The following is a 26,902-nucleotide window of genomic DNA, read 5'->3' on the forward strand; positions in this document are numbered from 1 at the left end:
AGAGTTACCATAAACCAATGTACTAACTGTCCTCGACATGGTAATACATGGTAGTACCCAAATAGTTAAAAACTGAATTTTGTGAGAAATACGGAAAATGTTGCTCAGCTTGGAAAGTTTTTTGATAATACGAAATAAAATCATTAAAATCTGAGAAAACTCAAAATTGTCCAGCTGAGTTGCAGGCTGCTGGCTGACGGTCAAGTCGGCTGTGCTTATATATTGATTATAAATTCTATATTATTGCCTTTGCCGTTCTGAGAGGATTTCACTTTCAATAAAAACAGTAAATGATTTTTAGTTGTTACTGTGAAATGATTTTTTTCCGTGGAGATTTTCCTGAATAGGAGATAAATTGAACGAGGTAAGCGTTTAAAGTTTCTGCCCCTTGCACTCACTCTCTCACACACTCACTCATTTTCTCACTCTCTATCATTCTCTCTGTCTCTACTTGGATGAAACTATGACGGTACGGATCATAATATATTATTTTTAATTATTATAAATAGTTAAAAGACTGATATTATATTATCTTTTATTTAATGCTTAAATCTTAATTTAGAATCGTTTTTATTCCTATATTATTCTTAACAATTAAGAAAGATAAAATTAATTAGTAATTCAATTTAACTTATTTATTTAGTGAAAAAAATATTATTTGATTATATTTTTAATTGAGTAAATAGATGAACAAATTATATTTATCAGAACAGTTATTAGTTTATGGTTAAAAAATAATATGTCATAATATACTGGTAAACATGATATTTATGTACAACAGTAAGCAAATATTAATTTTACTTAAATTTAAAAATATTATAAGTTTATGATAACATTTATTCCCTGAATAAATATATAAATATTTTATATTAAGAGATAGTTGTAACATGAAAAACATCAAGAGATAAAAACTTCCCCTACCCCATTTTTTAATTAAGTAATTTTTGTTGAATAACTAAATAAATTTCAACAATCATTGTAGTTTGTTTGTTTATTGAATAATGGAATTGTATATTGTAGTCAATAAATTTTCAAAAAACCACCCAGCTCTCTATTTTTAACCCTTAATATATTGATTTGGTGTACTGCACCAAAAATGGTTTATTAAAATTACCTCAATACCTATAATAGTATTGTTGTGTAAAGTCACAAAATGTTATCATTATATGAATAAAAATCAAAAAATAATTTTTAATATAGAACCCTAACTAATTCAATGAACATTTTATAATTTATAAATACTATGTTTTAATTTTTATAGGTATTTATGTATTAATTTTTGCATTTATTTATTTTACATTATTTTTATCTATATTCATATTAAGTTTAATATTATCTATCATAATAAATTACATTTAAAGTAGATAGACTTAATATAACACTAAGTAAATACATATATTTATATAATAATTGTGTTAATTACAATTAAAATTACATTTACATAATATAATTTAACATACAGTATAACAACTTTAGACGCATGCAATTTTAAATTAAAAATTTTGAACTTTTGTTTGTATTAAATCATAATTTGAACTTGTTAATCTGTTGACATTAAAGCATTTTAGAAAAAAACAACATTTGTTATGATTATATGAATAATAAATCATTAACTCGCTTATTTTATTATTTGCATTTTAAATTGTAAAAGCTTGTGGAGAATTGTATAATCAATGTTCTATGACAGGGCTAACTCAAATGACCTTGTGGTTCAATAAATGCATTTTAACCCCGTAGCCTGCACGTATGTCCTCATACAAGATTTGGACACAATATAATAAAAAAATTGACAAGTCGTAACTTTCAATTTAATAAAACCTTAAATTTCATTATAATCCAAATGGGGTACTTTTAAGCCTGATATTGACACCATTTCTTATTTATACTCTGATGATAATTCATATGCTCTTCTCTTTAATTCTTTAATAGTGTTATTATTATTATTATAACAATAGTCTTAAATTTTTAAGTATAATATCTAAAGACCCTATTTTCAAATAGTTATTTTAATTTTTTTTTTATATTAGAATATACTGAATAAGTACATCATTATTTTTTAAAAATTCTTTTGTTTACCGTACATTGTTAAGATAATTTTTTTGATAATTTTGATACACGTAATATATTAAAAATAGAATGGATAGTTTTTGAGTTATATTAATTGTATATACTAAATACAAGACTATTTCTATAATTTTACTTAAAAAATAAAATATAATATGTAATATCTAATCCTTGAGCATTAACAATTTTTAGAAATTACAAAATACTTAGATATATTAATTATTACAAGTGTAAACTCATTAATTGAAATAAATTATAGTTTCATATGAATAATAATAAACAGTGGGAATAAGTTAATAGTATTAAGGTAATATCACTAATATCTTAAAATTAATTAACATGTTTTAATAATAATATCAGATTTTCTGTTTTCCTTAATTTTTTAGATCAAATTTGTTATTCAAAACTACATTCTAAGTTTAAAATCAAAACTTTTTTTTGTACTTATCGTGTGCACACGCACAAAAATAAAAATTTATTTATAAAACAATATAATCAGAAAATTACTCAAAATCTAAAATTATAGGTTTAATAATTTAAATTAAAAAAGAAGTTTGTATCACAAGATATTATTTAAATTGCATAAGTAATCCTTTTCTGTACTAAAATATTCTAAAAACCTAAATTGATATATATTCATTATTTTAGGAAAAAATAGATTGACACTGATTGATGAATCAGTTCGTAATGTATAAATAACTAACCCAACTATATTTTTCAAAAGAAAAATACTTCAACTTTTTTTGTATAGAGTAGCATTTTTATACAAATATAATTTATAGTTTGTTCAAATTATTGTTTGCTTAGTAATTATGATTAAATATAATGTATATATTTTTTTTTACTAGTTTAATTATTAGTTTTAAAATATTAGAATTAATTTTTATATATTTTAAAATATTTATAGAACATAAACAATTCAACAATTTTGCTTAATGAAAGACTGTAAGTCATATTCAGTAGCACCACCACTGGCAGATATTGCATTGAGGAACATTTGGAATTTGGACATGGCATTAGACGTAAATACTCGAACTGAAACAGTTGAATTATTGAGTCGTGAAGCTGATTGCCTTAAACACAAACTCGAAGAAGAAAGAAAAAAACTTAATGATGTGACATGTACATAGTTTGATATAAAAATTATTATATTTTTTTTAATGTCTTATACAAATATTTTTAGTGGCAAATGTTGCGGAACGACTAGAGGAAGTCACATTTCTGAATATAAAACCTAGACGTCTATTAAAAGGAAACCAAGCTAAAATGTTATGTTGTGATTGGTCTCCAGATAAACGACATATTGTTTCATCTTCACAGGTATGAACTATACATTTATAAACGTGCAAAAGTGTTTAATAAAATATGCTTGCTTGGTGTTGGTGCATACAAATGCTAGGATGGTAAATTACTAATTTGGGATGCATTTACATCTGCAAAAGAACAAACTGTTACAATGCCAACAACTTGGGTGATGGCATGTGCCTATTCACCATCAGGCAACTTGGTTGCATGCGGGTAAGATTGATTTAGGGTAGATCATTGATTTTTGTAATATATTTTATTTTGAATTTTAATGAATAAACTCCTAATCAATAATGCCTGATTATTATTATGAAATAAGTTATTGTAGACTTTAAATTAGGTATAAAAATCTAAATTATTTTTATTAATAAAAAAATTCTCTTTTTGTATTTTAAGTGGTTTGGATAACAAAGTAACTGTGTTCAATATTTCTAATCCCGAAGAAGATCCATCTGCTAAAAAGAAGACTGTTGGTACACATACAAATTTCATGTCTTGTTGCTTATTTCCAAATTCAGATCAACAGGTAATATATAGTTTTTATACACATTAACAACACCTTTTTATATTTCAATTTGTTTAAAGATTTTGACTGGTAGTGGAGATGCTACTGCTGCACTTTGGGATGTTGAATCAGGTCAAATGTTACAATCTTTCCATGGCCATACAGGTGACATAATGTCCATTGATTTGTCACCATCAGAAATTGGCAATACTTTTATATCAGGTGTAAGTTATTATTTTTGTATTTTTTAAATACATTAACTCAAGGATTGCTAACCAGTTGATCGCGATTCGACTGGTCGATTATAAAAGCTTATAAGTAGTTTTTTTTTTGCTCATCGTTATTTTTTTTAATAAAAATTGTTTTTAAATTAAACATTTATTTTTCTTAGAGTTGTGATAAAATGTTACTTTTGTGGGACATGAGAACTGGTCAAAGTGTTCAATCATTCGAAGGTCATCTTTCTGACATAAATAGTGTCAAATATCATCCAAGCGGAGATGCTGTAGCGTCCGGATCAGACGATTCTACAGTAATAATAATTTTTTTTTTTTTGTTAAGTGTCTAATATATTTTTAATATTATTTAGTGTCGGATGTATGATCTAAGAGCAGACAAAGAAGTTGCTGTGTATTCAAAAGAAAGTATTTTATTTGGAGTTAATTCCATCGATTTTTCAGTCAGTGGTAAGTTTTATTTAGTCTATGTAGTAAATAATATTAGGTACCTTTTATGAAGTAAGACTTTGACAAGTGTCTTGTATTAAATAGCTTTCCTGTGTATAATAATACAGTGGAACCTCGATTATCTGGCAATATATAATGGCGGGGAAGGGGTTACACGGATAAGTGAAAACCACTGTTAAACGAGACTTTTTATAATAATTTAATTTTTATTTAATTATAATTAGAAATATATACAGTAATGTTATACATAATACATCTACAGTCCATACTTATTTTTAAATTTTCAGAAGAGTGAGCACGGTTAATCACGACCACGGATAATTGAGGTTCTACTGTATATTATAAATGTTTTTAATGATTTATTAAGTGATAAATAAAATTTATTTTTCATAATTTAAAATAATTAATATAATATTAAAATTATGTTGTTTAGGTAGAATATTATTTGGAGGCTATACCGATTATACAATAAATGCTTGGGATAGCTTAAAATGTGAAAGAGTGAGTTTATTATATGGACATGAAAATAGAGTTACAAGTATAAAACTTTCACCTGATGGAACAGCATTAGCTTCTGCCAGTTGGGATGCTTCTTTGCGTGTATGTATATTGATTTATTAATAATTCAAGAATTCATAACTTTTTTTTTTATACATACATTTTTTAGATACTTAATAGCTAAATTATTTGTTATTATTTAAATTGTGTAACTTTATTTAATATTAATTATTCTCAAATTTCAATAAACATTAATTAGTTTTATCAAATATCTACCAACTGTTTTTAAATAAAGTGCTATAAAATAAATACTTTTACTATAACTTTTTTCTGTAAAATTTATTAAATGTATAAACAACTTTTTTTGTTATAGGTATGGGCATAAATTATGAAAATTCAAAATTTTGAATGTAGATCTAGTCAGTAATATGTTCCGTACAATTATACAAGTTAATGTTGACAAGTAAATAATAATATAATCATAGAATAGTTAAATATATAAAAATTAATTTTTATTCTATGTTGTGTATTATATTATTTTAAATATTATTCTATTTGGAATTTAAAACAAAATATATCAAACATTGAGTTTTATTCATCGTCTTCTTCATTTTGTTTATAAAACTGAGCAAGCACATTAACATCTACAGGAACATAGAGTACATCAGCATCGCGTTTCCATTTTACTAATTCATGATCAACAAATTCAGTTAACTGACTTCTCAAGGCAAGATCTGTACTAGCTAGAAACCGTTGTCGGCACCAACGGTACAAGGTTGAAAATGGAACTCCTATATAAAATATTATACATACTTAAATTATTTTATAATAAATATAACAAAAAAATAATTTACCTCCATATTTTTTATCATTTTTATTTACAATACGATCTTTAATCAGTAATAATAAGATACTTTTAGCATTGGATGTGAGCGATTTGAAAACATTATTTAAGCCTGAAAATGAATGCTGTGTTCCAATATTTTTTACCATTAAGGATTTTATAAAATTAGTTTCAACTGTATATGGTGAAAAATTTGTACAGTCCATCCAAATAAAATTGTAATCCCCAAGTTTTGTATTATCGAACACTAAAAAAAAAAATATTTAAAAATTGAATACATGCCATAAAGACTTAAGTATGAGCTAAATTTCAAACAGATGACACTAACTTAAAGCAGAATTTACTCTGTCCATAGATGCTATTAAGTGTACTTTTTTTAATGAACTAATCCTTGAAAGTACATGCTGTGCTTTGTAGTTCTGCAATTCAACTCCATCCAAGTTGTTTATAAGAATATAAATATGTTCAGAAGTTTTTAATTTTAGTTTTTCTTCAATTTGCTGAATTGCAAGTTCAGCACTTCCTGGACAACTATCTAAATCTAATAAATCAATGGTTATAGATTCAAGTATCTATAAAATATTAAACAAGGTATTTAAAAGTCAGAGCTGTTATTAACTAGTAATGTAAACATAAATATAATAAGTACTTCTTTCATTGTAAGTCCAGGAAAAAATCCATTAATCACTAATACAGACTCTTCTGCCAACACAGACGTTCTAAAATCATTAATGATTTGTCTTTTGGAACCAAGCCCATAAAGTAGTAAATTAAATCCTTCCCTAAAAATCAAGTTACTGTATAATATAGTATAACAATTTGAAAACAAAGGATAATAATAATTAATTACCTAAGCAAAGACAACCAGTATGGAAAATTTGACATAATATCTTTGTACATTGTCTTTATCTTTTTATCATGTTTAGTATAAGAATTTCCTGATAGTAGATCAACCTGTTCTTTGTCTAAAACAGGATTTTTCAATAATTTTAATGTATTGTCTGATGTCTTAGACTTTTTCACAGATTTAGCAGACTTGGATAAAAAATATTCATCTGATTTATATATCTAGAAAATATATTGTAAAAATAAAAACGTTAATATGTAAATACAATTTGCAAAATATACTTACAAAGGGAACTTCCTTTTTTCTTATAGATCTTCTTAAAGAAATATGTGTGTTATCTGGCTGTACAGTTTTAAGGTTTGTATGAATACTAGAGTCACTGTCACTTTCATCGCTAATACTATAATCTGAATCATTAAATTCATTAAGTTGTTCAAATTTTTGATGTGCTATTCCTGAAAGAGGATAATTAAATATTCATTATTTTTTTAGTAAATTTAAAATTAAATTGAGTTTAACCTTTTGCAATCCGTTTACGAACAGTTCTTGGTGTTTTTGATGATACATGTTCGGAACAATTCTGAACTTTTTTTAATTTTTTAGGTGTTTCGTGATTAAATGTGCCATCAGTTACTTTTGGAGAGTCTATAACCGTAAATGGTTGATTATTAATAATATATATATAAGATATACCAGTTGGCTATTAAACATAATTGTATTACCAATTTCTGATACTTCATTTTTTAATTTGGATGTAGCAGATGTAGATGTTGTTCTAGTTGACTTTCTGTGAGAATTTTTTGATTTAATTTCATACTCATCATCAAAGATGGCTAAAATAAAAGATACAGTTTTTATATTTTAGTGCTGCTTATGATATTTATAAAAATTTTAAATTTATTAAAAATGTTCATTTATGTGTAATAAAATTGTTGTTGTTGAGTAAAAAAGAGTGAACCTATAAAATAATTACTGATTACTATATACAATTATTTTTTAACAATAATTAATTATTAGTTATTACTTATTACTATTATGATAAAAATTCTAATTACAATATAAATATATGACAAAATTAACTGAGAAATATAAAGTATGGACTAACAGACCATAATTGCTCACTGTTTTTCTTCAAGCACAATGATCATTGAATTAAAATTTAACATATCCATTAGTAACCATTTAATGACATGTTACACTACAGTACTACACAATACTAAATGTATTATAATCAAAATTAAACCCTCTCCTTTCTCCCGATATAATTATTATTATATTAATTTTTTTTGGACATATATTTTAATATTCCAATAAATTATAAGTAATTTTTTTCATGGTATATTTTTAATATTAATCATTAATGTAATAATTTACCTTGAGGACAAATATTAGACATTTTTTGATCATCTTTGTTATGATTTTCACTATGTTGTGAAGATGTACTTTTTTTGGTATATGTTTTATTTTTTTTTGAATGAAAACTAAACATACGTTCACCTGGCACATCTCCATCTTCAAATAATGCTGTAAACAATAACATTATGTAATACTTGATGGCTATTTACTAGTAGGTATTACCTTTTAAGCAGGGGTAGATTTAGATATGTGTTGGCCTTGGGACAAAAAATATTATAAAGGTCCCACAAAATAAACAGAACAATTCATATTTTGATTATTAATGATCTTTTATTTTTTTTAAATTTGTCAATAATAAGAAACGATTGATTTGTGTACTTTTAACTAGTAAGGTATAAGAAGAGTAAATTTTGGCCATTAAACTTATACTAGGCCCAAACATATAATAATAATAGTTGAAATTATCAAATTATTTTTAACGGAGAATTTATTATTACCACCATGTTACTACAACTTTTAATGTATAGTTTCCAATCCTGATTCACATACAATGTTTATTTACTAAATGCATTTAATAATATTGCTATGAGCAACAGCGATATTGGACAGAACAAAAATGTTTACTATTTTTAAATCTCATTTATTTTAATACATATTATAAACAATAATAATAATAGGTAAAAGGTAAAATACAAAAAACGTTTCTTTTTTGAAGAAAATCAAATTTTAAATAGAAAAATAAAGTTCCATATTATGTATATTTTTTAATGTGTACATTTAATCAATTAAATTTTTCTGCATTTACTATTAATTGCAATATTGTAGATATTAATATTAATATTGTATTAACTTTCCTCTAAATCAGACCCTGCTATTAAATATTACCTTTTGGTTTTAGTGTTGCATTTGAGTCATTTTCATTAGACTCTTCATCATCTAAACTCTCATCTAATATATGATTTGTTTTTTTACCTAAAATATAAAAAAAGTTTAGATATTTTATAGCTAGTTGCCAAATTTTTAATATTTTCAATAGTTTTTCAAAACAAAATATGTTTCAGATTACCCAATAAATGATTACATTATTTACATTCTTGTGGAGGAGAAATTGATATTAATGTCAGTACAAAAACTGATAGGAAAAATGACTTAATTAAATTAAAATATAATTTTTCATTATTTGGTATTTATAGGTATATCATTAACTTGTTATACTTCTTATTTTAATTCTAAAGAAGGTGAATACCCATAAATATATTATTGATATATATACCAATAAACATAATTATAGTTTACTTGCATTTAATTGGAACTCCAGAATTAGATAAAGTGACTTCAATAGATTTTTTTTTTCTTGTTGAATAATTTTCTGCAAATATAGTTTTTGTTTTATATTTTTAATTTTAATAAGGGTTATTTTTTAATTTGTTTTTTGCAGTTTAATACTTACTCTGTAGTGTCTCGTCTATTATTAAATGTTTAACTGCTTGATCATCAATAAACTCCACTTGGATTTCATTTTTATCACCAATACTAGGTAATTCCATTGTTATACTCTAGTATTTACGATTTCATACTGCAAAAATAAAAAAGGACCATCGAAGTTTATATTTCAAATGAATTAAGTCTTCAATAGTCGTTTATTTTTAATTTATTTGTTACCTACTGACTACTGAATACCTATTTTTGTTACTAATTACAGACTTAAAGATTACAATAGTCCTACAAGGCATCAACAGTCAACAATACATCACTACATCCGTCATGCAATACTTAAATAATAAATAATGAATATAAATATTTAATTTACAGTTTACTATTTACACTACTATTCTATTATAGACTGTATGATATCAGTTGGTAGATGGTATAAACAATATACTATACTATGTAATAATGTAGTAATGGATCTTGATTCTTGGTCCGTAGGAAAAATAAAAATAATCCGTTTCCCTCGGTTTTTGACTAGATATAATTCTAACCTTAAAGATTACCAAAAAGTAATTTATTTTATGTACAAATAAATTTTCATCCAATTTTATGTTATTACATAATTAAATATTAAGAAAAATTAATGGATTTAAATTTTGCTTCGGTAGAAGCTATAAAAATGCCTAATATAATTACTTCTATCAAAACTTCAAATATTTAACTATAACTTCTTTGACAAACATTTATTTTGAATATGTTGATAAGAACGTTACCTCATTATCATTTAATAAATAATATAATTTGTCTCTACTTCTGTGTTTAGTGGTTTAGTCTTAGTCTTTAATGTTCGACTCTCATCTCTCGAAATTCGATTATGCGTAAACAATTTGTTCTAAATTATGTTAAAACTCTCAAGTTTTTTCATATGTTTTAAGATATATAAAATTAAAAAACACTTAAGAGAATGATTTGAAATGTATTTATAATCGCACATACAATATTACAATGGCAAGTATAAAGACTGAGGTGACCATGTCGGAAAACGGAGATGATGACCAGTGGTTGTATGGGGACTCAAATTCTAATCTAGACCCTGTCGTTGCATTACCTGATGATATTAAACCAGCTGAACCAGTTGGTATTTTAGAAGATGAGGTACTGTTTAACGTATAATTAATAAAAAAATATTTTTTTAAATTGGTTTTTTTTTACTTGTAGGAAGCACGTCTTATGGAGTTCTTGGCAAACCCTGGACCAGGTAATATTTAAAAATTTGTATTTAGATTTGGTAACTTTAATTTAGGAATATATGATAGAATTACTAAAGACTCGTAATCAAGCAAACTATTTTTTTTTTCATTTTCTAGTCATTTTTTAATAACTTAGTTAATTATTATATTAGTGTAGAAGATAGTTAACTTAAGTTTACTTATTTAAAAATAAATACTTCCAGCTTATACTTTTACTAACCGCTTACCTTTTTAAGCTAGAATTTTTGGTAACGGGTTTAATTAAGATTTTATCTTACCAAGAAAGTAACTTCCTACCTAATTTTAACTTTACTATAATTGTTTTTATCAGATTTTATAGATAATTTAATAATATAATAGTATTTTGTTTATGAGAAATATAGGTGGATATAATAAATTGTTTAATGTATATTTATTATTTGTTTTTTTGGTTATTCTATTAAAGGAAGTATAGATGTCCCACCTACTATAAAAGAATTAGTTAGCGAGGATCCCAATCGACCTCGAAGTCCTGAAACATTTTTAGGAGGACCAGGAATCCAAACTGAGGCACTGATTACAGAAGATTCATTTGAAACTAACCTGTTAGAAACTGCAACTGAAGTGGGCATTAATGTTCCTGAAAAAGTATCTGAAGAGAATAATGAAGATAAACAAATATCGTCTGAAGATAGTGAAGAAGATAGTGATGATGACATTGTTGTGGCAGCTGGAAATTTTACGTTGTCTTCTATGGAAAATAATATGGCCTCTCTTTCACAGCAAAATAATTCAAGCCCATCAACTGCTGGAATAAATTTAAAACGAAATAATTTACTAACATTAACAAATATTCCTGGAATGTCATCTGGAAATAAAGTAAGTAATACAAATTGATTATAATATACTTATATAATGACATAAACATCCAAGTTTTTATAATATGTTTCTTGAATAATAAAGTTGGTAAAAAATAATTTTTCATAGCAAATTAATATTTTTTACCGTGGAAAAAATATTTTTTTAATTTGGCAATATAAATAATACAAAGTCAAAAACAAATCAGAACATTGATTTTTATTTATACTAATTAATACAATTATAGTAAATCAAAAAATGAACACCTTATAAACCATTTATGTTAATAATAACTAAGATGTTGCATTTTATCCTTTAATATGTTGATTTTTATATTAAAATAATATAATATAATGTAAACTGTAATTTTCATTACTATGCCAAAGTGTAATAATAGGAAACCTTCATGAAACGCTGAAACAACTGCTCTGATTTAAAATAAAATAACTAATAGATTTTTGGTAATCCGGAAATAATATTGCTACTAAGCTATTTAAAAATCAATGGAACAATCTATTTGTGTAGCTGCTGGTTGTTGTGTGATAGTCTACATGTTAGACACAAAAAAAAAAACCATATTTATGTATTTTTCATGAAAAGTAGATTTATTATGATACTCATAACTTAAAAATAATTCTTTTTACAAACCTCTCTGTGTAGGATAAGATTAAAGGTTAATAGTTTCGTAATACATTCTTAATTTTTATTATACAAAAAATTAAAAAAAACTTAATTTGTATTTATAATTATATAAAATTATTGTAAAGTAATTAATATAATACCTAACTATTTTTTTTTTGTATTTTATATTAGCATCAAGGAAAATTTAATGTTGAAGATTTTGAAAGTATGGGCACCATAAATGGTGTTCCTGCTCATGAGTATTCTATTGAAACTACTGAAGAAAAACCATGGTTAAAACCAGGTGCAGATATCACAGGTAAAATACTATTCATTTTGATAAATGTTGTAAATTTTTACGGTATTCACTAATAGTTGTTTATGAGTTAGTCTGGTTATAAATAAGTATTTATTTTTTAGATTATTTTAATTATGGGTTTAACGAAAACACATGGTTAGCATATTGTGAACGTCAAAGGAAAATGCGATGTAATGAATCATTAGTTGGAATGTCAACATTGGCAATGCATAATCAACAAGTTTCTATAAGTACTACAAATAATAATATGATTCCAACTTTGGATGTTAAATCTAGTACAAAATTTCAAGCACCAATTATTACACCAAAAGAAAACACTATTGAGGTATGTATTGTAAGGTAATCGGTCAAAAAGTCCATTTTAAAAAAAGGTTGGACAAAAAAACTGGATTCAGTTTTTATAGTTGGACAAAAAGTCCAACCACATTTTTAGTGTCGGACAAAAAGTCCGAAAATACAAAATATTTTATAAAATTAATAATTATTTTAAAAATTTAAAAATGTTTATATACATTATATATTATACACATTATATTATAATATATTTATTTCTATTCTCTTGTTTTCATTTATAATTATATAATTTATTAGAACATATTAGAACAACAATATCAAAATTTATTTGTAACTAAATACATTTTAACAAACAATTAATTTTATAATAAAAAAATATAAATTTGTCATTATTATAGGTACCTAACTATACTATTATAGTGGATTTCCGTTATATTTTTGTTAGTTATACAAAAATATAATAATATGTGTACAGCATTTTTAAATTTATAAAATAAATTTTAATTAGGTATATAAAATATTTTGTATGACACTAAAAATGTGCTCGTACTTTTTGTCTATAGACTGTTTTTCTCTGGCCTTTTCATCCGTGATTTGTATTATACAGTGTCATACAATGATTTTCATGTTTCCCTATTTTAAAAATATATTTTTGTTTGACACTTGTTTATTAATAAATTTAATAATAGTACAAAACTTATGTTTATCTAATTATAATAATTTATATATTTAGGTTATGACAGCTGAGAGGAGAGAATATAGTCGTAAACATTTTGCAACTCCTGATTTATCAGTACCTCCTCCAATAATTCCTACAAATTTTGATGTACCACCACCAATGATTCAAAATTCTATAAATTCTATACCACCTCCTGGGTAAATATAAATTTACTAAATAATCAAATAGATATTAATTAATATAATATTTTTAAATATATAATTTAGATTTGGTCCTCCACAAATTAATGTGCCTTATGAACCAGAATACTATCCTCACGAACCAGATCCATACTATAATGCTTTTGAACCTACTCAAGATATGCAATGGAATCAAGTAACTAAATATTTTTAATACATTTTATTTAAACTATAATTGTGCATTTAACACATGAGATAGCTATGAAATTGTTCATATTATATATAATTATACATAGACATACACAGGTTTCAGAGGCACTATAAGAATAATCTGGTCTTTAATATCACTTTTTTTTTAAACAACAAAATTAAAATTATATTGGTTAGTTTTGATAAAAATGTATTGATGATAATATAAATTATATTATCATAATAATTGTTATATTCTGTGATAATGATTATAATTACAAATTATTGTTTATTGGATTTATATTGTCCATTATTTGTGAAAAAATAACAATTTAGAGATAAAATTTACTTTGGTCCATAATTAAAAATATTTAACTCCATAGTAACCTGAAAAAAGTAAGGGCAGTATATGCTATCTTTGTGTACACGATTATGTACTTAATATTTAAATGTATTAATGTGTATATTGTATAAGCTATAAAATTAGAATCTTTAAAATAATGACTGTTGCTGTCATTGAATTCAGTGATACAATTTGATTGATATCTGCTGTGCATTATGTATAATCTTATTAATATATATTATAACCCCTAGTTATACATTTTTTTTTATGATATATTATTATATATGTATAATTAAACTAATGGGTTTTTATTAATACTGATTTTTTAATCAATTAGACCTGGACCCCGAACGTAAAAAGTATAGAGAACATTCCAACTCTGTCAAATGGAGATTCATACAACAAAGTAAAAACAGGAAAATAATTTGTAGCTTTTTTAAATTTTTACTAAGTTTAAATCTGTGTTTTTGTAGGATTTGGTAAGAGATAAAGAATATTATTCAAATCGTGTTAAAAAAGAACCAGAAGAAAGAGGATATGAACGAGATCGTGAGAGTCGCAATCGATACCGCGATAGAGAGAGGGAGAGGGATCGTGAACGTGATAGGGACAGAGACAGGGAACGTAGCAGACATAGAGAAAGGTTAGTTTTTTTACTGTTGATAATATTACTAATAATAATGTAGATACTAGATATTAAACACATTGTTAATAGTATGTTTTATGCACAATAAAATTATTTTTAATTGTCTAACACATTTTTAGTGATGGTGTTGAAAGTCCAGAAGCAAGTTATAAAGAAGAAAGAGAATACAAACACAAGTAATTAAAATTATATTATTTTATTTTTTTTAATTAGATTTGCCTCAAATTTGGGATAATTATATTTAAATATTAATGTATTTACCAGGTCTCATCGTCATCGCTCTCGAAGTCGTAGTCATGAAAAACGCTCTAGGAAACACAAGTCTCGTAGTAGAAGTGGATCTAGACATCGTCACAAAAAGAAGAAAAAGAAGTCTGAGAAGAACAAGGAAGATGATAACAGTGAATAATTTTCTGTTGTCATGGTGTAAATTTAAACATTTTTTTATTATTATTATTATTATTATTAATATTATTTACTTTTCATTTCATTGAGTTGTTAATGGTAAATGGTAATTTAAGGGTTATTGCAACTAATTCTATATTGAACTGATGTTACATGAAGTACACATTTTATCTACAAATAGAATTGAAACTTTCACCTTTGATTATTACTATTATTATTATTATAAGTAAACACAAACTACTAAACAATAAAACTTATGTTGTTATACTAAAAATTTAAATTATACATTTCATTTTCATTTTTGTATATGTAAACTGTTTGTATAACATGAAAAATTAATTAAAATAGCTTTAAAATATACATATTAGTATATAATGTATTTCATTACCAAATACTGTTATTTAGTTTTTCATGGCTAATACATAATGGCAATATGCCATAACTTCATGGTTCTAATGTTAATTTAATATGAATTTGCAACTTATTTTGCTCAATTGTGTTAAATAAAAGACTAAAATCCATAAAATTTTTACTTTTATTTTACTATTTATAATTTGACAAAAGGTTAACATTCACTACAAAAGAAGAATAAGTATGATTGTCAAAATTCATAGAGTTAAAAGTAAACTTTTTGTGAATTTTTTTTTTTTTAATATTGTATTATCTAGTATATTGTATAGTATCACTGAGTTATAAAAAAAGACCACAACAATAATTTTAGTAACAATTTATTTTTTGTTATATTTAATCAAAAGTTAGAAGTATAGGTATTGTAAGATGTAAATATCTCCTAATGACCTCCACCAATTTTTAGTTTGGGTAAAAACGCCACTGCTAAAAATGCAACTGAAAAAAATATATAAATAATTTAATAATAAGATACAGAATATTTTATGTTACATTAGTTAACTATAATTATAAGAAAGAGTATGAAATTTATGAACAAAAATAAATCCTTTAAAAAGTGCTTAATTGTTCGACTAATTCACAAACCTATTAATAAGTTATTTTGATAGACATTAATAATTAATATACTTTTCAATGGTTTGAAATTATTTGCTAATAAAAAGTATTAAAATATTAAAAATATTAATGACAACTTATCAAACTTAAATTAATTTTTTTAATTTCTAAATTTAGTACATTTAAATACATTTTTTATGTAGAATAAAAACAGTAACAAAGCCTCAATAAAACTAAAATTTTATGATTACATAAATAGATTATGATACTTACTTAATAGTAACAAAGCTAATGCATAAAATGTCATAAAACAACTTATATCAATCAATATGCCAAAAACAATTATTCCAAATATAGCCCCTAATCGACCAGTCATCACAATCATTGAGAATGCCACTCCCCTGGATAAAAATAACACTTAGTGAAACATGATAAACCTAACGCTGTATAAATATCTTAACTATTACCTCACATTACTAGGAAATAGTTCAACAATAGTGCAAAATATAATAGGTTCTGTTAATGAAGTAAATCCTTCAAAAAGGCAACACATTAATTCTGCTTGTAGATCATTATGGGTTGTTGGAACCAGTATTGCGAACACAACTGGAACTCCACAAGTAATAACTATGAACAATTATTATTTAAAACTTCTTATAACAACAAATTAGATAAAAACTTATTTTTAAATAATATAAAAAATGATTCAAATATTTATTTAGAATCTATATCCATTACATAAACAATAAAGCTAGTAAAAATTTTATCAATCTTTACACTAGAACCCATACCAATTTTGTTTAATTATAATATCTAATCTTAAAACAGTAAACCAAACACCGTTCCATGTTTCTACTCATCTACTTACTCAAAGTCTCAAAACTATGTTTCTATTAATATAAAATCAAATACATACATAGCAATAATTTTTTGTCACAATATTTAATGATGATCCCAGTAAGTAGGACTAGAGGAATTGATGAACATGCAACAATTAAAGCAGCTAAATAAGCATTGCCTGAAACTATTTGTCCAGCAAACATAGAATAGTATATTAAATGCCATTCTGAAGCCGTACATAAATTTACATTATCTGTATTTTGTTGTTTGTAATTAGAATATCTAGAAAACAATTCAGGTACCCATACAAGAATAGTAATATATCTGTAACATATAAAAGGAATAAGAAATTATTTTAAAATTATATGTAGCCTAACTTGTATAATTAAGGGCCAGTTGTACTGTCTTCGTAATCATAGTTTAATCGGCCAAATTAGGCCGGTTAAAAAATCTGTTATCACTTATCAGTGATTAAGCGTAATTGGAGACGGTACAAGGTGACCCTAAGTGAGAAATTTCTGCTAAAAGTATTTATAATTTGAAAGCGACTATAGATGTATTCTAAAAATAGTTATTATGAAAATTATAAGAGATATTTTTAATTTTAATTCAAATCTTTGTAATCTATACTTATTTTTATTTAAGTTATAATACTACATAAAATATATTATACTGTAAAATAATTAATTTTGTTCATGATTTTTATATTTATTTGTATAATCAACAGATTTTCAACCTTCAACCAATGAAATGTTTGTACCTACTTGTATACCTATTGTAGTTTTTACATTTTATTACATTATTTACTACCGGCTTAAATAAAAATTAAGTATACTTACGATGACATTAAACAAAATTCTATAGTACAAGCCACGATGATATTTCTAAAATATTTAGAGAATAATGTTATATGGCCATTTTTTAGAACAATTAATCTTCTTTTAACATTTTTCATGAATGGAATGCCTCCAATGAATCCTGCATCAAACCCAATTGCTGAATGGGTTTGAGTGAAAATTTGCACCTTTAGTTGAATCAGAATGATTTAAATGTTTTAATAAATATAAAATATGCTATCTACTTAAATTCATAATCGAATCAAGTACCTATTTTAAGTTATATCTATAAAAAAGTTAAATGTTTAAGATAGGTAATAATATTATTTTATAACGGATCGCCAACCAGCGTGGCGTGTTTAGAGGGTGAGCCTGGTTAGCAAGTGCTCACCCACATTTTTTATATAAATACTATACTAGTATAAGTAAGTCCAATGCTCAATGAAAAATGAAAATATAGTTAGAAAAAAATTGTTTTGATAAGGTTAGGTATTTCAATAAAAATGTGAGATTTGAATATTTAAAGAGAAATTGTGGATTTTTTTTTTGTATAATACAGGATATTGTATTCTAAATATTGTTTTTGTTTCCATAATTTTTTCTATTTAAATTATTTTTTGTTTATGGTTAATCTAAGAATGAAATATCTAAGAACCAAATTAAATTATATCATATAGTTTATGTTTTAATAAAAGGTAAGCTACCATTTGTTATAAAAATATTAAAATTAGTCATTTAAAGAATAAAAATAAAAAAAAATAAAATATAATAATAAATATAAAAATAATCTATATAAATACAACGATAGCGAATTGTTTGCAACGAATTATCAATATATGTGTTCTCATATTTCTCAGTACGTGGTTTCCTGTGTTATGTGTTGTATAAATCATTTATACTTAAATAAAATGGAAAACGTAAGACTTATATCATCTGAGCGTGGTGGAAATTTAATTGTTTTTAACTCACACAAATATCGTTTGATTAGACTGAGGAAGGACAATATTGAAAAGTGGACATGCACCAACAAATGCACAGCAAGTTTGTTAATTGAAAATATCGGTGAAAATAAATCTATTAAAATAAATTCTTTTTTAGGACTACTAATGCCGCAGAAAGTTTCCATCGCACTTTTAATAGGCAATTTTATTCGACGCATCAACCTGTATACGCTGTGATAAAAACATTACTAGAAACTCAGGAAGAAACAGCTTTAAAACTTAAGGACATTCAACAGGGCACTATTCAAAAAGCATCAAAAATAGAACAAGAAAAAATTTCAAAAACAAAAATTTCATATAATAAATACTGACAAAATAAGTCTTCCGAAGAACTAATAAGAACTAATAAAATATTTATCATATCTAGGAAATATATATCGGGGAATTAAAATTTAACTCATTTTTTTTTTTTTTTATTTATTATAAATTAAATGTTTCAGCATTGATCATGCTATTACAAGTTTACAAGTTTGTAGATTACAGTTTAGAAGTTTAGATTACGGTTAATATAGATAGACTATGGAATGGGAATTGTAGATAATTTTAATGATTTATAATATGAAAATAAAATGTATATTATCATTTAAAAAATTAAGTAGGTAGATAATCAAAAATATTTAATTTTTGACTGTATACAATTAAGAAAAAAAAATATTTTCAAAAACGTTAATATAGTTTGTGAAATGATGAGTAGTTCATCATGAGTTGTTGATGAAAGAATCATCATTTTATAATGAGTTACAAAATATTTTGAATCTTTTATAGTTATTCACAGATAAAATTGGAATTTTAATTTTTTTATTTAAATGTGATATAAAAATTATTTTTGGATAAAAATACTTGAAATTTAAACGTAAGGTTTCTAATAAGTTATTCATTACCCAACTAAACTAACATAATCACAATTGTTTTTTAAGTATTTTAAGCAATAATTTTGACAAAACCTCGAAAATCATAAATTATTTTATGGTTAGAAAAATTCATGAAAAATGTTATATTTATATTAAACCTAAAATTTGATAAAAGACAAGATTCTTTATACGATTTTTAACCTATATTTTCTATGGCTGTTTGAAATTCAAATTTTTACGACATAGAATATTCCATCTATTAAATACATTATATTAAAATTATCAAATAATATTTACCGGATACGGTATGGTTGTAAATTTGTTGTTTACTAAATATATTTGTTCAAGAACATCTCTGGATTGAATTAAATAACCTCGAAACATTAAAAATCGTGGAGTTTCTGGGTATTGATAAATCAATACGAATGAAATAAAGCTTGGTATTGACGTTAAAAGTATAAAAAATCTCCAAGCATTAAATTTAAAATATATAGATGAAATGAAAACAATATTGCTCGGAATTATCACCATAGCTAAGCCTAAAACAAATAAACATATTTAAAGATTAGGTTGAATACATCTAAAATTTGTATAATTTTGTTTATTTAAATTTAAAATGATATATTCAAAAGTATATATATTTGTTTAATAATACTTTAGTCTTTTAGATTAGTATAGGTAAGTACTAGGTATATTGTATAGAATATAGATAGTAGATACAGCTGGTAAAATGGTGACCGGACAAAATATCTTTTGAAAAATAACTATAATATTTTTATTTTATTATTTTGACGTACACCATACGAAAAAATACATTTTTAATATTACTTTATAACAGTTCACAGTAAATTAAAACCTTAACTAATTAATAAAGGTGATAAAATAATCTATTATGATATACAATTAATAATAATTAATAACCTACCTAGTACTTAGCCTTAGAATGTCTTATAGAACAAGAAGATGCATATTTTAAAGTTTACTTGGAAAAAATAAATACAGGGCCAATTTTTAATTAGGTAATATAAAATATAAATATATTTTTGTTAATAATAATATTTAAGAAATTTTAATCAAAGATATTATAACCTGTAACCTACTAAAAATATACAGTAAACTATACAAATATTTAAATATATAATTTTTTTTTTTTAAACAACATCTATAAATACTATCAACAATATTTAATTTTTAATGTAAACAACTTTAAGTACTAACCTGGTCCAACCATCATTCCAAAAGCCCAAAATAATTCAAGAAAAAGTAGATAACTGTCTCTTTTGGAAGGTGTTAAAAATTCACCCAAGTACACATAAACCATGCAAGTGGCACCAATTATGCTAAAATTAATACTTTTTCAATAACACCATATACATTGAGATAGAAATATAGGGATTATAGGGAAAATATCAAATAGTTGTATTCAATTATACATTTTGATGTAGGTAGTAGTGGTGTGCTCAGCTTTTTTGAAAGGAGGAGGGGTGATATTCATTTTGATTTATCACAGACCCTACATATTTTTCATGTAGATAATATATCATTACATAAAAATCCAAAGAGGGGATATGACACCCTGATCCCCTCCACCGTGAGAACACCACTGGTAGGTATGTATAATCGTATAGGTACTATATAAAACAGAATAGCAGAATTTTAAGACGTTAATGTTAAGGAAAGGCAAAATTCGTCCCGATTTTTTTTGTATATTAATTAATACCATTTCAAATAAAACTCAAACAATTTTATTTATATAATGTAATATAATTTTCAACATACATTTATATTATAACATATTTCATGTTATTTTTACTATTCATTATTACATAATATCCATACACATTACACATACACATTATTTAATATTTATATTTTATGACTTACGCAAATCCATTTCCTACTCTAATTATGAAAAACAATTCAATATGTTGTACTAAAGAAGAAAGTATAGTAAATAATGTATCCATTCCCATCGATCCCAAGATAACAATTCTCCTTCCTTTTAAATCACCATAAATACCCCAAAAATATGCTCCTAGTACCATTCCTAAAAAAAAATGTTAAACACAAAAATATATTAATAATAATTTACATATCTAGTGACTATAGTGTAATATTGTAGGGCTTCTTATTTTAAATTATTAATAGCGTTAGATTAATATAATATATAGACAAAATGCAATTTGTCAATTATCAAAAATGATTTATTTGTGTTTAATAATAACAATATAAAGGTAACATTTTGATATGAATATCTGTATTAATTTATTTTATCCAGGGGTGTTTTGGAAGTATTAAATTGGTTCAAACAAATATGTATAAAAATAAAAGCACAATTAGAGCCGGATTAACTTATAAGAAAAATTAAGCATTGCTTAAAAATCGAAAAATTTCGGCCCTTAGAGGTGATCACGCATTAAATATTATTTATATGTATTCAACTATAAAACATCGTGTTTTTTAGATTCTGAACGGAGTGATAAATGTATTGATTTTACAATGAAGTGTTTATTTTTTTATTTTTGTGTCTGTCATTGCGTTTTGAAGTAGTAATAGTGCATTGGTTTTTGACTTCAGTCCCTCTTCACCCTCTTTGAAAAGAAAAATGAATCTAGTTGGTACTTTGGTGGGTCTAAAGTAAAAATGTCCAGTAGTTTTCAAAAGTGTCAGGAAAAACCCTAAAAAAAGTAACGGAAAAACGGGAATTTTTACGCATAACCCGAAGTTTTCGACAAAATCGATTTTTTATTTTGCTGTAACTCAAAAACCAATCATTGTAAATACTTGAAATTTTCACCAAATGTTTGTTTTAGCGTTATATGTTTACGATTAAATTTTCAAAATATTTAAAAAATTTTTAAGCTATTTGTTGACAATTGAAATTTTCAAAAAAAAATTGTCATTCCAAAAAATCTTTAAAATTTAATACAGGATTTATTATAAGTATAACCTTATACTTAGGTTGTACTTATTATAGTAAAAAGAAAAATCAAATATTGTTATTCACAATTTTTGTTTCTAAGCATTTAAAGTTAAAATGTTTATTAATTATGTCAAAATCGGGAAATTTGCAAGGAATTTTGAAATTGAAAATTCATAAAATTGTTGTAATTCATACCTTACAGTTAGGTCAGTTAGGACTGTCCTAAACTCCTAACTACCTAAGGTTAAAAACCCAATACAAGGTTCTCCATAAGTTTTACGAAATCATATAAAATAACGATATATTACAATTTAAATATATAGGTAATAATATAATATATCCTAAACTGACAAATCATCTCTGTTCAGAATCGTTTTTAGGTTTACAATGCGATACCAGTCATTACATTCAAATTTAACACATTCATTACAGTGACCTACTCTCCATCTATACTATACAGCATGAGCATTACCCATTTGCCCACCCTTTTTTAAAAATTTATAGTTCAAAAAAACGTCTAAGATACAAGACAGGTGTATAATTTTTGCTTTTGTTTTTTTATGGCCAAATACAAGGTTCTCCATAAGTTTTACGAAATCATATAAAATAACGATATATTACAATTTAAATATATAGGTAATAATATAATATATCCTAAACTGACAAATCATCTCTGTTCAGAATCGTTTTTAGGTTTACAATGCGATACCAGTCATTACATTCAAATTTAACACATTCATTACAGTGACCTACTCTCCATCTATACTATACAGCATGAGCATTACCCATTTGCCCACCCTTTTTTAAAAATTTATAGTTCAAAAAAACGTCTAAGATACAAGACAGGTGTATAATTTTTGCTTTTGTTTTTTTATGGCCAATTAGGTCCATCTATTTATTTACTTAATTTACTTAACATTCGCGAAGCACTTAATTCGGCACTGAGCATAATAATACACATCCTACATGTATACTACGCTACCATGCTCTGTCTACGGGATGGACTTACCAAGAAACGGAGCTCCATTTAATACTCCTTTGGTAGTTGAATTTAAATCGAAGTCTACTTCAGCCGCAGGTGAAATAAATGATACGGCTGTTGTAGATATAGCACAAGACATATTCACTAAACCACATACTATCAATAACAATATTTGATATTTTCCAGTTCCTATAAGTAGGTATACACATACTATGAAGTTAACAGTAGTCAAAATTGGTAAATAATTTTATAAAGTTATAATTAATTATCATAATTTAATTTTTTTATACCTACCTGAGAAGATATAGATACTTTTGTATAGAAACCAGAATATTTGAATTTTTAATATATTTTGGATCCTACTCATCCCAATTCCCATTACTATATCTATCAGTGAATGCAAGCCCGAATAAAGAACTAATTGGACCCCAGGACAACATAAACTTAGTGGACCCCAAAACTTTAACTTCTAAAAAATTGTATTACGACCCCCCCCCCTGTATACGTGCCTGAGATGAGGTAACTAGTATATGCATAGTGCATACTCATTATTGTGATGATCCAATGAAAATTTTTTTGAAACTTTTTTACTCTTCAAAATCTGGATTTATTTAAATTATTTTTAGAATATTATTTTAAATGTAAACATTTACACTCTACAACACTAGAGTTGTATTTTTTTTTTAATTCTCATACGAATTAAGGCTTATCACATGTTTTTCACCCTCGAATCATTGACTAAAAAAAAGTAATAATGTGACACATCGATTTATATAAGAACATGACAAGATAAACAGTCGTGATGATAATAATTTGTTGTAAATTAACATACATATAATTAATTAATAATTGACTATCAAAAAAAAGTGTATTTTATTAGATTATTTTACAATGTAAAACAGTGTATTAACTAATAATGTATGTTTAATTCAACAAATAACTAGGTATTATCACTGTTTATCTTGTAGTATTTTCAATGTTCTCATACAAATCGATGTATGTTTTTTTGTCGGCAATTCCACCATGAAAAACGCGTAACAAGCACAAAAACGATGTGACGCCTTAAAAATCTTCAAAAACTACAACTATAATGTTTATTTTTACATTTAGGATAATATTTTTAAAATAATTTGAGTAAGCTCTAATTTTGAAGAAAAAAAAATTTCAAAATAATCTTCATTGATCTATCACAATCATAGCTAGTGAGTACGCATAATCTAGCGACTTCGTCGATTTCAGAAACATGTGATATATACACTGTATTTTGTTTAAGAAACAATAATGTTTATATTATAAAAGTACCTATATCTGCTCGAAGTATATTTTTAATTTAGATTATAAATCATATACAAGAAAACATTTTGAATTTAATTTTACTCACCAGATTCATTCTGGGCTTCTTCAAATGTTATTGGTGAATCTAAAATTAAATAAAAAAGATCTTAGGTAAATACCTACCTATCACCTGTTATGATATAATTGTATTTTTCTTTACCTTCATTTTCCGATATTCTTACACCAACATTAATATCTGAAGGAACTTCTTCTAATGCGCCTTGTGCTAACATAGAAAATCTCCCAACGCCATCAACATGATGATTATCCATAATTCAATAGTTTTTAACGATCAAGGACAACAAGTTTTTAAAAGAATAATAGTATGGTTACAGAGTTGGATTGAACTTACAAATTATTACAATATTGAATTTTAAATGTATTAATCATCATAAATTAGCACGGATAATAATTACGGATAATTTTATTAATATAGTATAAAATGTTCATTTGTAACAATAAATTGAACATGGATTCTAATAAAATATTTAAATATAGAATTAAATTATCCATGATGGATTCTCATAAAATATATACCACAGAATAACTGTTATTCTGTGTATATACTATCTGTTAATTTTACGTGTATCAACTCCATGTAATTATTTATTTAAGATATCAAAACAATAAGAATATTATTTTTTATCGTTTTATCAGAATACCAATCATATTATATTATAGGTATGATATATTGATATACATATAACACAGTTATTAATAGCTATTAGGGTTCGGGACTTCTTGCATTTGCATATTTTTTTGTAATAGTCGTAGATTATTTTAAGTGTGTTATAAATTTACCTAGTTTATTTATACCTATTCTATTCTTGCTGTATCCGCCGGTGTAGTATTTACAAATCACTGCGTGCGTTTAATGTTTATGATGTATCAATTATGTTTTGAAGCATTATTTAATACGTATTTATAGTGCATGTAGTTCAATACATCAACCATGAACATGTTCATGTAACTCCATATGTCTATATACAAACGAATCTTCTGTTAAGTATAAATAAATATTAGATATATTAATATTATATTAATGATTTTATGAGTTATTATTTCGTTAATTAGGTAAAATAATTTAAGTATAAATTAAAAAAGAAGAAACAATATTATATAAACAGAGACATTGTATTAACATTATTAATAAATGGAAAAAATGTGTCTTACTGACTCGTATGTAGATAAATACATTTTAAATTTCAAAATAGTTATATAAATGAAAAAAAATCAAGTGGCTCAAAGTGCCACAAAATTTAGTATAGAAAAAGAACAAAATGTTTTAAGAAAAAAATTTGCAAGTGGCTTTAAGTAATAAAGACAATAAATAAGGTGTAGGTTAAAACATAGTGAGTTGTGAAAAAAGTTACCAAAAGTGGCTTATTGAAAAAAAAACAAAATATTGATATTTATCTGATAAATCGGAAAAAAATTGCTAAAGTATAGCTTTAAGAAAAAAACAACAAAAAAACAATAAAAAACTAATAATAAATAATAAACTCACCCCGAGAACTGAGTCGCCGCCGCCGTCATCGTACCGATTGTACCAGTCGGGGCGGGGAATCGTTGCCCGTGTCAGTACCATTAGCCACCGCGTCGCCGTCGTCCGTCGTTCCGCGCGACCTGACGGTCCGGGCACCCGCACAACCGCCAGAAGGTCAAAGCGCATCACGGTGACCCCGAGCGCACGACGACCACGAATCCGTCGTGCCCACAGGTGACCGCGGAAAATGTGCTCTGGCGACACCGTCCGTGCACTATCTCGTAACCCCCCCCCCCCAATCCTTCATCACCGTCGTCTTGCGACTGATGTCTCCGGCCAAAGGGGCCAGTTCCAGGACACTATACACTCCGGATACAGTACGTGCCC

General features: G+C 25.3%; 4 protein-coding genes across 6 annotated transcripts; 2 read left to right on the top strand and 2 right to left on the bottom strand.

Annotated features, from left to right (window-relative positions):
* Positions 1–63: 63 nt before the first annotated feature.
* LOC132918529 (guanine nucleotide-binding protein subunit beta-5) lies at positions 64–5,652 on the top strand. Of its 3 annotated transcripts, none has more exons than XM_060979792.1 (10): positions 64–469; positions 2,972–3,186; positions 3,248–3,384; positions 3,464–3,582; positions 3,766–3,895; positions 3,955–4,098; positions 4,266–4,406; positions 4,464–4,560; positions 4,994–5,160; positions 5,432–5,652. In XM_060979792.1, exons 2-10 carry the CDS (start codon positions 3,000–3,002, stop codon positions 5,441–5,443), a joined length of 1,134 nt encoding a protein of 377 aa, XP_060835775.1. In that variant the 5' UTR covers positions 64–469; positions 2,972–2,999; the 3' UTR covers positions 5,444–5,652. The 3 variants fall into 3 exon arrangements, with proteins under 3 accessions (XP_060835775.1, XP_060835776.1, XP_060835777.1); XM_060979793.1 differs by having other exon boundaries at positions 64–364; XM_060979794.1 differs by lacking the exon at positions 64–469 and adding an exon at positions 654–780.
* On the bottom strand, positions 5,549–9,985 carry LOC132918527 (origin recognition complex subunit 2). Its single transcript, XM_060979789.1, has 13 exons — positions 9,768–9,985; positions 9,556–9,681; positions 9,406–9,474; positions 8,991–9,077; positions 8,124–8,273; positions 7,472–7,582; positions 7,269–7,394; positions 7,035–7,204; positions 6,753–6,970; positions 6,552–6,684; positions 6,231–6,474; positions 5,913–6,149; positions 5,549–5,849 (listed from the first exon to the last, which is right to left on the bottom strand). The coding sequence occupies exons 2-13, from the start codon at positions 9,650–9,652 to the stop codon at positions 5,650–5,652; spliced, it is 1,842 nt and encodes a 613-aa protein (XP_060835772.1). The 5' UTR covers positions 9,653–9,681; positions 9,768–9,985; the 3' UTR covers positions 5,549–5,649.
* Positions 9,986–10,335: 350 nt separating this feature from the next.
* Positions 10,336–15,658, top strand: LOC132918528 (pre-mRNA 3'-end-processing factor FIP1). The gene is made up of 11 exons (XM_060979790.1): positions 10,336–10,691; positions 10,755–10,794; positions 11,232–11,644; positions 12,437–12,563; positions 12,665–12,888; positions 13,591–13,733; positions 13,803–13,911; positions 14,585–14,653; positions 14,721–14,890; positions 15,013–15,069; positions 15,158–15,658. Exons 1-11 carry the CDS (start codon positions 10,542–10,544, stop codon positions 15,300–15,302), a joined length of 1,647 nt encoding a protein of 548 aa, XP_060835773.1. The 5' UTR covers positions 10,336–10,541; the 3' UTR covers positions 15,303–15,658.
* Positions 15,659–15,999: 341 nt separating this feature from the next.
* LOC132918533 (synaptic vesicle glycoprotein 2B-like) lies at positions 16,000–25,371 on the bottom strand. The gene is made up of 11 exons (XM_060979800.1): positions 25,190–25,371; positions 25,076–25,114; positions 23,722–23,883; positions 21,674–21,836; positions 21,008–21,129; positions 20,087–20,328; positions 17,941–18,125; positions 17,178–17,425; positions 16,729–16,888; positions 16,535–16,662; positions 16,000–16,144 (listed from the first exon to the last, which is right to left on the bottom strand). The coding sequence occupies exons 1-11, from the start codon at positions 25,299–25,301 to the stop codon at positions 16,089–16,091; spliced, it is 1,617 nt and encodes a 538-aa protein (XP_060835783.1). The 5' UTR covers positions 25,302–25,371; the 3' UTR covers positions 16,000–16,088.
* Between the last annotated feature and the right edge of the window lie 1,531 nt (positions 25,372–26,902).

Source organism: Rhopalosiphum padi, chromosome 1, assembly GCF_020882245.1.
Source record: "Rhopalosiphum padi isolate XX-2018 chromosome 1, ASM2088224v1, whole genome shotgun sequence".
NCBI classification, from domain to species: domain Eukaryota; kingdom Metazoa; phylum Arthropoda; class Insecta; order Hemiptera; family Aphididae; genus Rhopalosiphum; species Rhopalosiphum padi.

Coding starts and splice junctions, on each gene's coding strand:
- LOC132918529 (XM_060979792.1), top strand. CDS start 3,000: ATGAAAGACTGTAAGTCATATTCAGTAGCACCACCACTGGCAGATATT. Junction 3,187..3,247: donor AAAACTTAATGATGTGACAT/GTACATAGTTTG, acceptor AAATATTTTTAG/TGGCAAATGTTGCGGAACGA. Junction 4,407..4,463: donor CCGGATCAGACGATTCTACA/GTAATAATAATT, acceptor AATATTATTTAG/TGTCGGATGTATGATCTAAG.
- LOC132918527 (XM_060979789.1), bottom strand. CDS start 9,652: ATGGAATTACCTAGTATTGGTGATAAAAATGAAATCCAAGTGGAGTTT. Junction 9,078..9,405: donor TTCTGGAGTTCCAATTAAAT/GCAAGTAAACTA, acceptor TTTATATTTTAG/GTAAAAAAACAAATCATATA. Junction 7,205..7,268: donor TCGTAAACGGATTGCAAAAG/GTTAAACTCAAT, acceptor ATCCTCTTTCAG/GAATAGCACATCAAAAATTT.
- LOC132918528 (XM_060979790.1), top strand. CDS start 10,542: ATGGCAAGTATAAAGACTGAGGTGACCATGTCGGAAAACGGAGATGAT. Junction 10,692..10,754: donor TTGGTATTTTAGAAGATGAG/GTACTGTTTAAC, acceptor TTTTACTTGTAG/GAAGCACGTCTTATGGAGTT. Junction 15,070..15,157: donor GAAAGAGAATACAAACACAA/GTAATTAAAATT, acceptor TGTATTTACCAG/GTCTCATCGTCATCGCTCTC.
- LOC132918533 (XM_060979800.1), bottom strand. CDS start 25,301: ATGGATAATCATCATGTTGATGGCGTTGGGAGATTTTCTATGTTAGCA. Junction 20,329..21,007: donor TGGAATGATGGTTGGACCAG/GTTAGTACTTAA, acceptor TATTTGTTTTAG/GCTTAGCTATGGTGATAATT. Junction 17,426..17,940: donor GAATTTTGTTTAATGTCATC/GTAAGTATACTT, acceptor TATATGTTACAG/ATATATTACTATTCTTGTAT.